The 19,110-nt window shown below is 31.9% G+C and overlaps 2 protein-coding genes across 3 annotated transcripts; one reads left to right on the forward strand and one right to left on the reverse strand.

The window, feature by feature from the left end:
* The first annotated feature begins 1,969 nt into the window (after positions 1-1,969).
* Positions 1,970-11,609, forward strand: GAPcenA (GTPase activating protein and centrosome-associated). Of its 2 annotated transcripts, XM_018517256.1 has the most exons (18): positions 1,970-2,352; positions 2,690-2,868; positions 3,233-3,404; positions 3,491-3,689; positions 3,793-3,976; positions 4,248-4,610; positions 4,692-4,967; positions 5,043-5,211; positions 5,297-5,538; positions 5,628-5,816; positions 5,952-6,077; positions 6,175-6,360; positions 6,505-6,679; positions 10,017-10,207; positions 10,283-10,342; positions 10,418-10,609; positions 10,682-10,919; positions 11,410-11,609. In XM_018517256.1, exons 2-17 carry the CDS (start codon positions 2,698-2,700, stop codon positions 10,913-10,915), a joined length of 3,129 nt encoding a protein of 1,042 aa, XP_018372758.1. In that variant the 5' UTR covers positions 1,970-2,352; positions 2,690-2,697; the 3' UTR covers positions 10,916-10,919; positions 11,410-11,609. The 2 variants fall into 2 exon arrangements, with proteins under 2 accessions (XP_018372758.1, XP_018372757.1); XM_018517255.1 differs by having other exon boundaries at positions 4,248-4,967.
* A 2,707-nt stretch (positions 11,610-14,316) lies between these two features.
* On the reverse strand, positions 14,317-19,026 carry Hen1 (Hen1 methyltransferase). Its single transcript, XM_018517305.1, has 5 exons — positions 18,576-19,026; positions 18,052-18,299; positions 17,786-17,968; positions 14,693-17,730; positions 14,317-14,615 (listed from the first exon to the last, which is right to left on the reverse strand). Exons 1-5 carry the CDS (start codon positions 18,843-18,845, stop codon positions 14,506-14,508), a joined length of 3,849 nt encoding a protein of 1,282 aa, XP_018372807.1. The 5' UTR covers positions 18,846-19,026; the 3' UTR covers positions 14,317-14,505.
* Positions 19,027-19,110: the final 84 nt, after the last annotated feature.

A 19,110-nucleotide genomic window follows, 5' to 3' on the forward strand; every position in this document is an offset into this window, starting at 1 on the left:
CTGAAACTTATAATTTAAATTCTAAAACTGTACTTATTAAATCGCATATTGATTCAAATAATTGGCGTTATTATATTTTTACTCATTTTTTGAGAATCGTCATTATGGCTCCTGTAAAAGTATTCGATTTGTCATAAATTTGAATGACATCATGTGTGTCGTATTATTGCCAGTTTACAAATACAAATATTTATATTAAGACCGAAGCGCCAAGTGATAAATACAGATAATGGATACAAACAAAAAATACAACATAATATTATTATTTGTCGATATGTTTCTCAGTGTTCATTTCTTCATTTCTTTTTTGTTGTAGAGATATATAGACAGATAATTGGTTTTTTTAATCAAGCGAGTTAAAATTTATATATAAAAAATGCTTTTTACAAATTAGAACAGAATATCGCGAAAATAAAGTATTATTTTTTAAATATTGCGTGCCGCGTAAAAGAAACCATTAAATCAATAAATAACATTTATTAATTGATATAATTTAATTTCTTATACATCTTTATAAAACTTCCAACATACAGGATAAATACACGCACAATTTCAATTAATTTTTTTCATTTTAAGGCTGAAAGAATTTCTTTGTTTCGTAACAATGTTTTTCCCAATGTGATTTACGCCTAGTACAAAGATAAAAATAATTAATTTTATATATCTTTACAAAAATAATAGATATAAGTATATCATAATCTTTCTTTGTCTCGATTCTCATAGCAAGATAACAATATCTTAATGATGAAAACCATATCCATTGTATCAATTCTTCACGAAATTTGTTCATTCAGTTTTTCTAAAATTACAACACTGTATTATTATTATAATAGCTTTTAAACATTTTTGGATAATTATTTGTCATTTTATTTCCGTTTACAGTTTCGAAACTACATATATAAAAAAGTTTAATTGATAATATAAGAATTAAATACACGTACTATTTTTATAAAATTTAATAATAAACTCATAAAGTTAATATATAAAAAATCATGATTAATATATAAAATCATGTTATGCAAGAAAATCTGCGCAATACGAATTTGTAAATGATATCAATTATAGTATTATGTTCGAATTTGTCGACCAAACTATTAAATATAATGTACTAATACATTTTGCTTTACTGGATAAATTACAGAAATAAATTAAATTATGTTGAAGTTTACTTTTATGTATGAAAATGTAAAAGTGTTTTGCCATTGTAAGAACAAAGAAAGCTTGAGACTGACTTATAACCTACTTTCTGCTTAATCTGTTTGAGAAAAAAAGGAATCTCTTCGCGGAACCCCTATTCAATCAACAAATGAAAAAGGGCTATGTACATACGTACATACATACGTGCCTTATTCGATACGCCCTACATTCGTTTGCGAGTATCGATACCAAAAAAGACTCAAAATCGCAATACTTTGAAATGCAATCTATCGGAACATAGTAGCTCTCGCTGTCGAGTATTCCGATCTATCTATTTCTCTGCAAAGTATTCGCCGTTATATCGAGAGGAAAGGTATCGACATGCTCCTCGCGGTAGTCGCGGTTTCGGAGTATCAGTAGCGATCCCTACCAGAGCCAGAGACCAGAGACTTCTGGGCCGTGGGTATTCGCGAATGGCTGACTCCACTGTCGTCGTCGTCGTCGTCGTTTCTGTCAGGCGCGCCGCTCGCTACGGGGGAGCCATGTAAATGTCCGTCACGTCGCGGGGAAGACGCGTACGGATTGTATCGGCGAAGCGAGGCGCGGCGACGCGCGCCGAAGAGACGTGAGACGAAGCAAGGAGTCGCAGGCAACCGACGGTGTCGAGTCGAAGGTCACGAAGATCCACGCCGGGAACGAAGGGGAGGAGGATTCACGCCGCGGAAGGCGATCATCTTGGTCTCTTGCGTCGCGGATTGTTCGAGAACGGATTCCAGGAGTTGCCGTTTCGTCTCTGGATAAGCTCGGCGATTAGGGCGGATACGTATGATCTGTCATCATCTGAAATAATACATCAGGAAAATCACGAACGAGAGAGAGAGAGAGAAAAAGAGAGATAGAAAAAGAGAGATCACGGACGGATGCGTTGCTTACCGCACAACGGTAATGCCGTCGACGCGAACCTGGCACGCGCTCCGTTGGCTTCCTTTGGGTTTGATTACGAACGAACGGACTGTTTCGTTTTAATGGGCCGCGTCGACAGAGCACGAGGGTGACGCGGCTGAAAGTCTAGACTGGGGCAGCAGGAGAAGATTTCTCCCTTGGTATCAGCCGTGTCGCCTGGAGGACGTTTCCAGGGATACCGGGTTAGAGATAACACTAGGCTACGCTGGGAACGCACAATCACTTGTGTTCTTGAGAGCAAGTTGTAGGCTTGTACGTGTTCACTGTCACTGTTCTAGAATGATGTTTGTAAATACTGCATGGGATCTTTTCAAGGATATAAGGTTGTCTTTTGTATAGATGAATTTGATATAAATACGTGCTTTATATAGATAATTTGAGATAAATAAGTTTCTAATTGAAACTTATATTTCAAATACATTGAAATTATATTTTATTTATTTATTGAAGATATATACAAAATTTTGTGTGAACATTAAAAAAAAACAGGATTATAATATACGTATGAGATCTTAAAGGAGCTGCTGCATGCTTTTAAAGATTGTTGCTAATTGTAAAATTTGGCGTTCTTTGAATATCAATGTTGCAGACCTAGTTATGGAGGATAGTATGAGTGTAAAGTCCATGGAATCAGTGGCGACAAGCGATGAATATGAATTTGTGAATGAAAAAGGTACTAGCAAGCAGCAGCAAGTCCTCTTAGAACCACCTATGTTAAAAATTGCCAATAACGGTAATTTGGAAGATCTGCAAAATAATCTCCGTGAGGTCTGTACATTTTTATTAGCCTTATCGTTTCCTTAATCTAGATAAGCATTAATCTATATCCATGATAGATGAATGCTATTGATCAAGCCTGTTCAAAATATAACTTTTGAATTAAATACTCTCTTCTCTCTATCATCTTGTTGAGTGAGACAGATAGAAAACAAAAAGGAATAAACACTAGAGAACAGTCAGCTTCTTAATCCTAGATGTCACTGAGTAGAGGTCTGCCTACTTATTCTTTTTGTTTTTTTTTCTATCTCACTCAATAATGCAGAGAGAGAAGCATTTAACCCACAAGCTAAGTACTTTTGGATAGGCCTGCCATAAATAACGTGTTTATATCCACTTTGTGTGACAACTGCAGATTTTGACAGAGGACTCGAAAATGGAAGGAAGTGAATTCAAAGTGACGAGTGCCAGCCAACAAAATCAAGAGAAGACGAAGAAAGTAGGCCACAGTAAATTCTATGATGTTAGTTGTGTTGTTTCATCGGAGAAGCAAGATATTATGAAGCCAGAAGATTATGTTGAGGAAGGTAAGTTACTGACATAATTGTAAACAAGAATGAACAATACAAAATGTGACAGACTTAAGATCTAAAAGTATGTTTGTGTGGTCTAGAATTAAACACATTGTCGCACGTTCAACAAGAATGCACTATTTTCAATGGTGTTACATATCTGGGAGCAGCTGCTATAAATGCACCAAAATCAGAATGTGAAATCCAACGTAATATGAGTATATTAAATGCAGAGCAATCCTTGACTTTAGGAATAAGAGTTTCTGTCTCGGTACCGAACAGTTCTCAAGGTTCAGTTATGTGAGTAATCCAGTCTAAATTTAGTGGGTGCACAAATAGGTTATCTGTATATATATATAATATATATTATATAATTATATAATATGTATCGTAATTTTTTTAGTTTATATGATGCAGCAACACAACAAGCTATTGCACGTTATGAAGTGCAACGTATTCTGTTTTATGCACGTGGTGAGAGTACTGGTTCATGTGCAGCATGTTTTGCTTTTACATGGTCACACGGTGATACTTTAGAATCTGCCATTTATCAATGTCATGTTTTCCGCTGTGATATACCAGAAGCGGTACGTTTTACACTAATTATATATATGCAAATAAAAATTATAATTCTAGTTATATTCTGTAAATACTTTCTTGATTTCATAATTCATTATAACTTTATTTTAGTATATAAAATATGTTGTTGTTGATATTAAAGCATTTAAAAGCACATATATTAAATTACGAGAGATAAATATATTTTATTGCCATTTTTTAATACATGTATATATACATATATATAATATTAATATGTATAAAATAATGTACATCTTAATTTATAATTATTTTATATAGGTCGGACAAGTATCAGCCTGTTTTTCAAAAGCATTCCATAGAATACCACGTTCAATGACAAGTTCTTTAACAGGCAGTGACTTTAATGGTTTCAGTGCTGGTGAAAAAGTTAATTCTAGAGTATTTATTTTTGAAGTCACTATGGAAATAAAAGAAGAGGATGGAAAAGGTGGTTTTAGTACAGTCCCTAAGGATAGAAATTGTTTCAAATTACGAAGCAATGTGGCAAAACAAGTTTGTTTGAGTATCCAGCAAGTCTCTAGTAAAGAAGGTGGCATTACGCTTGAAGTCGAGAGATGTTTCGGAGTTCTTGTTAGTCCTGGGCGAAATGTTAAACACAGTGATATGCGACTACTCGAGATGGTAAAACGAGATTCACACCAGCAAGTTAATTTTATGTCTATAATCAGCTCAGATGTTCGCAATATTACAACAATTTTGCAGCAAGTTAATACTGGACCAATAATGCAAGACAAACAGTGTTATAATATTTGTGGACGTTGGGATCCTGCGGATCCCGCTTTGGAGACACTTAATATAGAAACTCCCAGAGAGGGTAAAACTTTCATGACTATAGCCGTCGATCTGGTTATTAGAGATATTCGAGAGCCAGTAAGATTTGTGATAGAAACATCAGTTAAAGTATTTCCGCAAAACGAGAGATTTTGGTATTTTAATAAAAGGAATCTTGTGCAACAATTTTATCTTAACTCAAAAGAGGTGAGTAATAAATGTATTTATTAGTTTGTTATATTTATGTTATTTTTCATTTCTATATTAATTTTTTTATAATAGGTAATTTCTGGAGATGGTACGGAGATACATTATGAAGTACAAAGTATAGAAACATCTGGTGAATTAGATAGAAACAGATTAAATCTTGCTCTGAATCTGGCGTCTTTAATTAGATCGCCTTCTTTAACTAGTATTGACACACTTACACCTAAAGAAGAAATAGATTCAGGTAATAAATTCAACATGGAAAAGAATTGTCTCATTAATTTAATAATACAAAATATATTTACTAACGTTTCGATTTCTACGTATAGATGGGGATGAACCTATGTTAAGTGGTACAGGCGAAGTCTCGAAGGATTGCTCGGCAGATGAACTGGCTAGTTGGGCTGAAGTTTTAGATAGTTGGCAAGTTAACGAGCAACGTCCAAAACTTCTTATAAAACTAACAAAACAAGGAATTCCTGAAGCTTTACGTGGTGAAGTTTGGCAACGTTTGAGTAACTGTGACAATTCACAAGAGATGATGGACAAATATAGAATGTTAATTACGAAAGTAAGTATTTTGTATAATTTTATATAATAAAAAATGATTAATGATCTTTTCTGAGAGATATAACATGAATTTTGATAATAAATATACAGGAAAGCAGCTGTGAGAGCGTAATTTTAAGGGATATTAATAGAACATTTCCAGCCCATGACTTCTTTAAAGAAACAGGTGGTTTAGGGCAAGACTCTTTATACAGAATAAGTAAAGCATATGCTGTTCACGATGAAGAAGTTGGGTATTGTCAGGGCCTCAGTTTCTTAGTTGCTAGTCTGTTACTCCATGTAAGTAGTTACTAAATAGTTTTATAGAAATTTGATTTTGTTGAAGTGGCAGTTGAGTTCTTTACAAATGATATATTTTGTAACTTTTTGTAAAGTGTTTATCGACAAAAACGAATGGACTGGTATTTCTTTTAGATGCCCGAAGAACAAGCATTCTGTGTTCTGGTTAAATTAATGTACGACTATGGTCTTCGAGATTTATACAAGGATAGATTTGACAACCTTTACATGCGGTTTTACCAACTAAATCGTTTAATAGAAGTAAGTCATGATCAATCTATATGTATAATAATTTGATATGACATTTATATTACAATGAGTTATGCACGAAGCTACACTCTCTACATTTTGCTTCTAGGATCAATTACCGGAACTTTATAAGCATTTCTGTGATCGCGGTGTAGAAACGCACATGTTCGCCGCACAATGGTTTCTAACTCTATTTACTGCTAGATTTCCATTATATCTTGTCTTTCATATCTTGGACGTATTTCTTTTACAAGGACTCGACACGTTATTCCAAGTCGCCCTCGCTTTGTTGATGGTAGGCTATTAGAAGCAATTTAAAAAGTTCATAAGATATATATATGAACGAATTATATAATTATTTTGTTGATTTAATTGATATTTTTCTTACATTTATTTCATAAATAACGTGTATGCTAAAAAAAGTAATTTTATTTTTCAGCTTTGTAAAAAAGAGTTATTACAATTAGATTTTGAGAGCATATTGAAATACTTCCGGGTGCACTTACCAAAACGTTGCCGAAACGAAGAAGTTGCACGCTATGTTATGAAGTTAGCTTGTTCAGTGACTTTAAAGAAACTGAAGAAATATGAGGCAGAATTTATGACGTTGAAAGGTAATTTTATATTCTATGTTTGAACTGCATACTTCCCTGTTCATCTTTAAACACAACATTCCATCAATTCATTAGGAAACACTATATATCGTGTTGTACATGCATGTACATTTTATGTATAATTCAGCAATCATTACCTATTGATTGTGAATTTGTTGTCAATGTTGGTATAAGTTTTAGGCACATATAAAAACATTCGTACATATTACATTTAAAATCAAAGAGTCAAAGATTCTTGCATGGCAAGAATTATTACTAACATAACTACATATAAAATGCAACGAGTTTTTAGGTTGTGCCATGGAACGTAAATATATGTGGAAATTTTCTTGTTGTAATTCTTAGAAAAGATCTTTTTTAATTTAAAATGAAATATAATTAAATTAAAATATATAGAAGAAATATTGTGCTATATATTTTAATAATATGATAGTAAATTAAATTTATTTAAAAAAAAAATTGAATATATTATAATACATATATATATATATATATATATATATATTAATTATATTAAATATAAAATACATCTAATTATGCGTAGGACATTGCGTGCACGTGCATATTTAACGTAGTTACATGTAAATTCGGCAAAACACACACGAGATAAAACTTGATACGCTTTTAATTAAAGTATAAAATAATGTTTCTAGTCTCATAAAGAAATATGTTAATGTATAGTTGTTTAAGTTAACAAACGTATTAGTAAAAATTTTATAAAAACTTTATAGCTCTCTCTATATAGCAGCATTTAAATAGTTTACAAAATTAAATATAAAATGTGTGTGTGAAATTTGTAAATTATTTTAGTCAGGTGGTGGTTTTATTTGCCTGGTTATTTTTTTTTTTTTTTAAATTGAGTAGTGCACTACTTGGCGAAAATACATCTCGATTATTGTTAAAGTATGAAAAATTTGTTTAAGTTTTAAAAAAAGCAAGCAGAATATTTCCAAATTGTTAGTAGATAATAGGACTAATGTGTGAAAAGCACTTATCTAATTTCTCAATATAAAAATTATTTTAGTAATCTTAATTTATGCTATATGCAAATAATTTTATTTTTCACACATGTAAATCTGTTTGCTTCCATTTATTTGTTGCAAATAGCTTGCAGTTTAATATAATATTTCTTGATTGTATTATTCAATAATTATTAATGATTGATTATTAATGAAAATATTATATATTAATAAATATATACAATGAATAATTATGAATGATATTAATGGTAATTTTGTAAAGTGTGTAAAGATTTAGAAATAACAGACAGATTAATAGATTTATTATTATGGTCGATTAATATTTTTTTATTCTAAAAGTTAAATTTGTTGCAATTATGGAATTTATTTAAATACGTATGAGTAAAGAATAAAATTTGGACATTAAAAAAAACTTGTAAGGATATTATATATATAAAAATATTTAATTGTATATTATTTTTTTATTCTACTGATTGAATAATAACTGATGAGCAATTGATCAAATATAACTTCTGTAATACAAAATACTCATGTCGAAAATTGTAGAACTATTCTTCCTGTGCTATTGTATTACAATGGCTACATATGTGTGTGCTGTGAACATATAGTACATTAATGTCATTAGATGGAGAGATGTCATGTTATCAAACCTTTATTGTAAGTTTAATTTTGTAAAGTATTATTTATTTTTTTACGATATCACATTATTGGAAAAACTGTTATTATGTTTGTTATTAGAATCCATGCTTATTGGCTGTAGCGCTTGTGTCTACGACCTCTTGTATTGCTTTTTATTTATACATTATTTATTATTGCTTAGTGAAAAATAAATCATCTCAGAGTACTTTTAGTTTTGTGAATTACCTATTTTATCCGAAATATCCTATTCCTAATAAATATCTAGTAAACATCTGCACCTCCCACCTTCACATTTTTGTTTTCTTGCTATATTGGGTATGCATGGCGCATCAAACAAAATTGTCAGCACTTGTCTGTATGGTACTAATTACTTCTCTTATATGTCTATAGAAGTAGTGTAGTGTCGCAATATAAGGTGCTTTCCAACAAGGACATAGACACAATGTAATAAAGTAAATCATTATATCCTTGTTGTTTGCTTACGTTGAATAAGGATGAGACGATTCATCATTACACAGTGTCTGATTGTGTCTTTACTGGGAAGTATCTATAAATACCACAATGCTAGATTATAATTAACAAAAAGAATAAAAATAATAAGATATAATTAGATATATATATATATATATATATATATACATGTATATATATAATATTTATAATATAAAGAAAATTTTATCTGATCTAGAAATTATATCTGTGTGTGGGAATGATAAATAGAAATATTTTTATAAAGCTATTGTCTGAATTAATCCTATATATGCCACAGGTCGTTGAAGTATGCGTAAGCTGATAAGCAATAACATAGGCTGATAAGCAATGACTATAGGCTGACTAATCATCAGATAGCTTTCACTATGTATATACTGAAATGTCTTTTATATTTAAATTTGGAGCTGACACAATTAACAATATGATAGTATAGTGTGTATCAATTATTATCACAAGAAATCACAATTTGCAATAATTGGATATGTGCAAGGAATGATAAAGGCATCCTTATAAATATATTTTATCAGTCAAGTTTATGTTTTTATTACAATGTTCCAAGATATAACAAGGTTGCAAAGTGTACGTGGAAATTTCGGCTATCAACATTGTCACTTGAGATATAGCAAGATAAAGATATCCAATATCAGCTATATCAGCGGTTTAAATTTGGCCATAGTACATTCCTGTAGTATATAGCAAAGTCAGCCGTTCATGTTAACGCGATATCTGTCAGTTACGTTCGGACCATCTGTTTTTAACGTATCGGTGGCGTAAATATGAGCCAGGCAACGAAAGAACTAATGAAGAGTAAGAGTGAGAAGTGTGTTTATGTAATATTTAAGGGTGCAATGCTCAGAAATTATTCCTTGTTGCCGAATTTCTTTAGAAGAAACGTGTGCAATTCAAAATAAAACATTTGTGATACATGTAGCAATATCAAACATGACTGATAAAATACATGAAATTTTTTAGCAAAAAATATAACTTATGCAAAAAAATAAAAGTGCATTTCTAAAAAAATATTTTTATAACTATTTATAATAACTTTTGTAATAACATTGTATACAACTATGCATTTGGGGTGAATTTTAGGAATTTATAGCTGTAAATTTATACGAGAGAGAGTAAACATAAAACAAAACTCCGACGTAATAAACATAATCTAATTGTCTAATACATTAAAATCTTAAACTTGCCTAAATGAGAATTGTTTATTCCTCATGTAGAGGCACAGGAAAATGCTGATGAATACAGTAACGAAGTGGAGCAATTACGCGGTACAGTGGCCAGAAATGAAGAAGAAAAGCAAAGATTGGAGGCAGAATTGCTGCAAATTAAGGAGATGTTACAGCGTGAGGTAGCTCGGGCAGACGCCGAAAGCCGCAGAAGCAATGTCATTATAGCCGAATACAAGCAGGTATTTACAGGATATTATATTGTACATTTGAGTTTAAGTATTACAGATAGCTGCAAAAATATTTACACGTTCCAGATCTGCCAGCGTTTGGAGGACGATTACAACGCTGCGAAAACAACATTGAGCGAGTTACGGGTGTGTAATCTCTGGTTTAATTTTGATAGCGTTAACGGTTTATCAAGCACAGACTCTGATAACAATATATTTCAGGCAAAGGTTTCGAAATGCGAAAAATGTAGGACATGTATAATGGACTCATCAAACATATTGGCGGATATCGCACATCCTTTGGAGAATCGAATAGATCCTATGCTTCATAGGGTGCAGGAAAGAGTGCGTGAGTTGGAGCTAGAATTAGCGCAGACGAAATTAGCGCATGTCGAGGCCGAATGCCGGAATCAGGTGGGTGACAAGGATACGTTTTGCATAGTTGATACTTTGTATCTTTGAATTCTAACGCAAATCATTTGACAGTATCTGACACATGAGTTGCACGCCACCGCTTCAGAGCTGCAAGCCGCGCGAAATAGTTGGCCATGGCTCAGCAAAACCTTGTCCAGTATAAAGGAAGCGGCAAACAAGAGAGAAGCAATGGCTCCAACCGCGCTAAGAGATCTGAGACGCGACAGTGCACCTGGAGGTGATCTGCACCATCTAATACATTCTCGTGGCCGTGAAACGCGCGATAATCTCAAGGAAGTTGTGTGATGCAGTAAGTACAAAGTACAATACCTCCTAAAAAATAGCACATCTACAGTGAAATGAATATGAAAATAGAATGAAATATATTACGTAAAGCAGTTGCTACATAGTTGCATGGATATGAATATAAGACATTCATTGATGAATAAAATATCTGTCAACGAGTAAAATATATATGTCAACCATCAAATATTTTTTAAAGCAAAGAATAAGATGGAAGACACAATAATCGCGTTCAGCAAACTCAACTGTTGTGGAGCGGATCTGTGAGCACTCGCTGCTTGGTGTATTCTTCTAGATTATCCAATAGAGTCTGCTGAACGCGACCATTGTCGCACGATATGAAAGAATCTTTTATATCCATGCGATTATGAAGCGACTATTTGTGCAATACTACTTCCGTGATATGACTTTTAATGCCCTTCCTGTGTATGCTTGCGAATAACGATAGTCTAATATTCGATATTAAATCATATTATTTTCATGTTTTCGCTATGCAGACAAAATGCCATTAGGAGAAGAATACGTACATCTTGGAGTCATGCGCCGGGCACGAATATGTGAACATGATGTATGTTCGTAGTTATTTAATGTACTGTTATTTGTTAACTTGATATATTTTTTGTCACACTCCCCAATTGAATTGCGTATCAAATGCTTTTGATCAGGTAGCCCCATTTACATAACAGCTGATATTATATTGAAAATCATTGTTATAAATTTTGTTACGTTTTAAAAATAAGATTTGTTTTTGTGATTTTTTTTCTTTTTTTCGACACGCGTATAAACGCTTATAGTAACATTATTTTTTACGTTTATTCTTTTTTTCTTTCTTTCATTTGACGTATATCAATATATGTAAATGTTGTACTTGATATAAAAATTTACACAACACCACGCGAGTTACTAACGAAGAACAACCGAAAAAGAATCACATTACGTACGTAAACACGATAAATTATTTACAATAGTAGAAAATAAAAGTAAGTACATATGCCACGTTTTGTATGAAACTAGTCTAAGCATGAAAGGGAGAAAATGCTATAGAGACTTTTATCTATACATACAGTAATTTTCGAGTAACAATAGTCATGACAATTCTAATGAACAAATGATGTGTGATTACGAAAATCAGAATTTACATAACAGAAATAATTGTTTTATTTACTTTTCTATTAATTGATTTTCTATTATTTAATTTTATTTGAATTAATATAACATTCCAAAATAGTGCGAATGCGTTTTCTTCCATGTATCTTTATTATTAAGTCCACTATATTCTGCAATGACTTCAATTCAACTGACGTAATTGATAGTTACATACGTATATATAGTCTTGACAGTGTTCTACTGACACAATATTCCGATAATTCTACTAATTCTATACGTTAAGTTTGATATTAAAAACTTTCACTATTTTAGTTTTATATATACTTTTGTCACACTGATAAACACGCGAAACGTATACTTTAATTTCCTATTTAATCATGGGATATTAATCGTAAAAATGTAGCAGAATAGATACACATGTAAATTACACGGTAGTTGCAAGATATTTATAATACTGTTTAGTTATAATTTGCACTTTGTTTTGATAAAATTTGTAGTAAGACGAACGTTACTAAAAGCCATAGATTGTGGTATTAAGGCACTACTTAAAAATGCAATTCCATTGATGTGTAATTTTGTCTAGTATTATAAGATGTTTCCACAATAAATTTGCTATACACCTATAGCACATTCTTGACTATCAAACTTAGCTTCGTAAGTCGTGCCATTTACTTATATATAAGTGTGATATATTTATTTATACAGACTTAAACACAAGAAAGAATTAAAAGAAATTACAATCTTATGCAAAAAAATATTAAAATTGCATATGTGTAAAATTAAAGCATATTTGTGCCATTAAGTCATATTATGAAATTTACTGAAACAGTCAACGCTTGTTTTTTATTGTATTTTTTTTATTTTTATTTTTTTTTTATTAAACTAAATTTAGTAAAGTTATTAACGAGTAATATGTACACGATTTCGAGCAAAGTTTATGGTCACTTTGACTTACACTCTAGCGAATAACCGCTTGTATTGAAAAATGGAAGACTTTATTTCTGTAAATACTAAAAACACAACAGTCAAAATCGTCTAACTAACAGAATCATGTAAAGTCTTAGGCTAACTACGTATAAACCATTGTATACCCTGTAATTTCATTCCACTGAAATAAAGAAAGATATCACGTTTCAATGTAAAATATTTAATATTAAGAAGCTCGTAACTTTTATGCCATATAATGTGTACATGTTTACCTGTATTAGGATAAAATATATTGAGAACATTACATTTGTTCAAATTTTATATCGATTTTATTTGTCCAAAGTTTTTGCATCATTGCGAACTTAACTATGCAGTTTCAGTCTTAGATAGGAAATTTTAACGAAATTATCAAACAATTACAAAAATTAATTTAATATTAGTTATCACGTCCGCTATTGATCTACCAGATATCACATAGATATACGTTACACTCTATCAAAACTTAACATATTGATAAATTTTCATAAATCACATCAAGGACTGAAATAGTATATTAGAGATATTTAACAAACTATTGAAAAAAAATCCATAAAATATAAGAAAATATACGTATACGTATATATATATATATACATATATGTACGTACATGTACGTACATATGTATGTGTATGTATATATAATATATGTATATACACATATACATATGCACCTATACAAATCGATATGTGAATATATATTATGTACACGTATGTACTTTTACATATTATGTATACATGCGTGTATGCGTACTCGCGCGTGTATGTATCCATGTACACATACAAAAACATACATACATGTACATATATTATATACGCGTATGTATAACATGTTAAGATTGAGACAACGTAATAATTTGAATAATAACAAGAATATTTCATATTCATAATAATAGAGAAAAGCTCATATTGATTTTAATATACGTTTATAATACAGGAATGAAAAATTCTTGCAGTTATTCAAATGAGAGAAAGAGAATATCATAGAAAATACATTCAATACACACAATAAAAACAAATGTTATACTTAATGAACATAATTGATCTATTTAATAGGTATCTAAAATTGATTTTGGCTACATTCCAAAACGTCCTTTCCGAGGAAAATTTTATTCGAAATATATAGCGTATGTAACATATACTATATTATATCGAATAAAATTTTCCTCGGAGAAGACATTTTGTGTGTGTGTGGAATGTAGTCCTAGATATTTTATTACATAAAATATTGCATAGGCTTGAAATATTTAATAAAATATTACGTTAAAATCTATAGAAAGAGGTAGTTATTTATTAGTTTGATTTTAATAAACAAAAAATATATTATCCATGATTTGGAATACCCTTTATGTCTGAAACGCAAGCAAAAATATTTTCTAAGATATTTACTTTTCAAGCCTACACTGCAAACTTGTCAGGAGCATCGAAGAATGATATGTAAGATAGTACTTTAATGCTGCAATTGTGTCACGCTCATGTTTTACTTCCTCTTTTCTTTCTTTTTCTCTTTAAAACAAATCTTTTTATTTACCATGTCCATTATCATTTTCCATTTCATTGTAAGCTACATCACTCTCACTCTCTGAAGAACTGCTATCAAAACCTTCATCCTGACCTACATAATTAACATCGTCTGGAAATATAAAAATATTATAAGTACATTATCTTTAAAATATGCAGACAGTATAAAGAAGATAGAAAGATAGTTACCTGCAGCCTCGTCAGGAATTCTCAGATTTTGTCGAGCTTGCATATCAAAATCAAGCGGATTTGCCATATCCAATATCCTCAATAACCATATAGGAAAACCGTTTTGCATTACGTAAATATCGTTTTCGTTCTCCAGATCGTTTTCGAGTACGTCAATTAATGGTTGTAAATTTTCAATATCATTAGCATCCACAGCCATCATATTATTACCTTCATCATCTCTGTTGTTATTTGCTAAATCACCGTTTTCCACTTCAATCGGTTCCAAGACACCAAGTCTTGGCGCTTCCGCAATACTTGGCGATTCGGAATCTGGTATATAATCCTGAGCTATGCTAGGTAACTCGTATTCTGGTGTTATATCTTGCGCGGAAACAGAATTTGGATAACCAGAATCCATGATCTCGGGAGACCAACTGTTCGGAGGTGTTTCAAGTGGAGAAAATGATTTAACTTCAACATTATTCACTCCAGCAGCATTTAATACATCTTTACTTGTATTAACATTCTCTTCATTTTTAAGTGCTGACGTTAAAACATTACTTGCATCTTCACTACTTTTACAAGGTACAAACTTATCATTTCTTAAAACATTAATTTCTTTGGCACAATCAGATGAAGAGTATTTGCTAATACTCTGTGACTTGGAACTTAATAACTGTCTAGGCGGATTTAAACCTTTTTTCTTTATGCTTAACTGTGCAAGGTCACTAATCACATTTTCTAAGTGTGCTTTTGTCAGATCTGTTTCTGCTAATGTACAATATACACTCTTATCTTTATGATTAATACTCTCATTACCTAATGACGAGACGTGGGATGTATCTGCATTTTGTATATCATTCACAATGTTAGATTCATGATTGATACTATTTTCCGTAAATTCTTTATTAGTACCTTGTATTAATTCCGTAGAGATGGAATTATCAACATCACTAAATTCTTTATTTTCTAAACACAAATTTTGCTGTGTGCTATTACTAGCAGAAGAGCCTATGTCGTGTCTGGAAGTATTTGTAAAATTACTACTCGAAGAAGTGGCATATGGTTTAATTGTTTCTGTAATACTACTATTAGACTCCTGACTAGATTTTAATAAAATACTATCAATAATATCTGATACAATTTCCTTAATTTCTTCTGGTGTGTCCAAAACACTGCTATTCATTGCAGGTATTAGTTCTCTGTATTTTAAACTTTTGCTAACAATATGAGTAGTGGACATTTTTGTATGAGGTGAACTTGTATATTTTGGTTTATTATTAAAACTATAAACATCTGATGACATAACATTTGTCATATCGTTATCTTCATAAATTTGATTTTTATCTGGAGTATGTAACAAAAAATTTATTTCGTCCTGTGTATTTTTCTTTGGAAGACTTTCTGTAAAACAAGGTATATCTTTTGCAATAGAATCTTCTGTATTCATAACTGCTTCAGTTGCCATTTCAGATTGATGAAAAGTACTGTTCAATAGACATTGATCGTTGATTGACGATTCATTTTGATAACATGTACTAAAATCTTGCAAAGAGTTATTCATCTCAGAACTGAAGTAAAGTGTTCTTAGTGACGTTGATGAACGTGAAACAGACATATGTGATTGAAAATTCGACATTGAAGCAACTCCTTCCATAGTTCTTAGATTTATCTGATCATTTTGTAATAAAGCTGATTCTACTGTAACATCATTGTCTGAAGTTTTTAATGTCAAACTGTTGTTGAGTGCTGCTGCGGACATATTAGAAGCAGTTAGTTGAGCTTCTACTTCATTTAAAGTTAGAGTAATCGAATTACTTGGTAATTCTCGTTCAGTGTATACTAAAGATTCTACATTTCTAATTCCTGATTGTTTGATATCGTCATCAGTCGCATATGGCTCTTTTAACGGTTGAGATTCTTCCACTAAATCATTTTCGCCATCAAATAAATAAGTGTTCTCTTGGTTAATAGAGCAATTTTCGGGAATAATAATACTGGGTTCCTCATGCCAATTTTCAATATGAGGATTTTGCGCAGATGAATATTCATTTGCATCCGATACTTGATTTATATATGAATCATTAGAGTCACTATCCCGTCTGTTCATTAAATCTATAAAATTACGTTCTTCAAACCAATTTTCAGTATCAAGATTTCGGGTAGATAAATATTCCTCATCTATGTACGCAGGTGTTTCATTTATGCCGGATTCATAATCCCATCTGTCCTCATCTGTAAAATTGGGACTGTCATGCAAATTCTGAATATGCGGATTTTGTTCAGATGGATATTCTTCATTTGTATCTGCAGATGTCTCATTTATGGATGGATTAGTTACATAATCCCATCTATTTTCCTCATTTGTAATACTAGGTTCTTCATGCCAACCTTCAATATGTGGATTTTGCTCAGATGAATTTCTTTCATTTTCGTCTATAGCTGTCTCATTTATGGGTGGTCCAGTTGCATAATCCCATATGTTCCCCACATTTGTAGAATCAGGATCTTCAGAATCGTCATATTCATTATCCCAGTCATCCTCCATATTCATATCATCGCTAGATATTTCATCATAAGAATCCACGGAAGGATTAAGTACTGCTGGTCCATCTTCTCGATCTACAACGCTCCAGCCTGCATCTGTTAGAATCGACCTCAGTGTTTCTGTTGAGATGGTGTACTTAGTCATAAAGCTTAATATACGGTCCAAGTATATTTCATAGACTCTGCGTTCGTCTTCATCATTTATATCATAGGATAAATAATTGATATAATATGTCGCTTCATCCAGTACTTTTTGTTCGTCTGAACGAATGTCATGTCCTGTAGAGTATTTATACGTAGCAACTGTATTAAATAATGAGTGTTGACCTTTTAACTGAATATATTCATCTGGCATTAGAATTTCTAGTATCGAATCTTTTCTTGGTGAAATTCGATGAAACACTGCCATCTGTGTTAATGCGCCTAATTCTTCAGTGCCTTCAGGTCCATTACAAATTCCGTGAAATGTCACTTTATAATATGGATACCTTACCACAATATTTTGTGCCCTGTTAACAAAGTAATGATAAAAAATAAATTTTCAAGCTTTACACAATTACTTACCAGTCTTGAAATTGTTCCCTTGTCCATTCAAACTTATGATCTGGATGTCTGTAGCCTGATAAATGTGGAAATACTACATTATATTCCACATTTGGTGTTGTTATTATTGCTACTTCTGGTTTAATATAGCCAAAAATATTAAAAGGAAGATCGATTAATGTATCTGGATATAAATGTTCAATCCTACAATTAAAAAATATTTTTCTAGATTAACAGATACATACAAATAACTTTTATAATAATGTTCATGCAATATAAGAACATACAATTCAATGCAAATTACAACGTTTGTATTCTTCAATTTTACGTCATTGTCTGTTACACTGCCTTCACAAATCTCTATTGTAAGGTTCCTTTCTCGAGAGGACAACAATTCTGTGGTTAACGGTGCTCCTCTTTCTTTGTATCTTTCTAGCACTTCCCTATTCACATCTACACAAAGTATCTGCTCCACTTCAGGTATCGCTTTCAAGTACAACAATAAACCTAGCTCGCCGCAACCATAATCAACAATCTGTGAAAAAAATTTAAAAATACAATCATAAATGTAAAAGGTTATGGGAATTAACATAATTTTATATTTTTAAACAATATGTCAATATATTTCAAATAAACAAGATATTTAAAGGTACAATACTCTATCTGGTGATTTTTACGCAAAACAGGCGGCTGACAACAAGAACTTACTCAAATACTTCACAATACTAACTCTACACTGATTGCGAGTAGTGTTGTTATAATAACACATATGTTAAATTTACATTATTATAAGCATACAAGATATCGATACCTTCCACAATTTTCCTTTGTATTCGTTGAGCACATTCATCACCGCACAGTATCTTTGTATGTATGCCGGTGGATAAAAGTTGCCTATTGTCCCGTGTGTCCACCACAACGTATTTTCCAATTCGGAATCATCGTCGAGCGCATCGTAGTCGTACCTGAACAATTCCTCTTCGTACGCGACATCGGGCAGGAGTCTCGTTTTTCCGACGCGATATCTATCGTATATGCACTTGCCCAGCAAATACAGCACGTGGAAGAGTAGGCCGACCATGTTCGTAAATATCTTTTGTGACTTTTTCTAACACCGCTCCGCAAACTCATACCGTTCTGTGTACTAAACCGACGAACCAACACAACGTAGCGATCAAGTGGCTTCAGTATCGGAAGTCGGAAGATTCCGAGACATGCGCAGTGAAGAGAATCGTAGCAGACGCTGATTATTGTTTTAGGATTCAATTGCGTATACGGACGTAGCTGTGTGTGTGAGGGGTGTATTGTTAAGTACTTCTTACGTAGGGGGGGGGGGGGGGGGGGGG

This window comes from Trachymyrmex cornetzi, unplaced genomic scaffold (assembly GCF_001594075.2).
Source record: "Trachymyrmex cornetzi isolate Tcor2-1 unplaced genomic scaffold, Tcor1.1 scaffold67, whole genome shotgun sequence".
In the NCBI taxonomy this organism is placed as follows: Eukaryota; Metazoa; Arthropoda; class Insecta; order Hymenoptera; family Formicidae; genus Trachymyrmex; species Trachymyrmex cornetzi.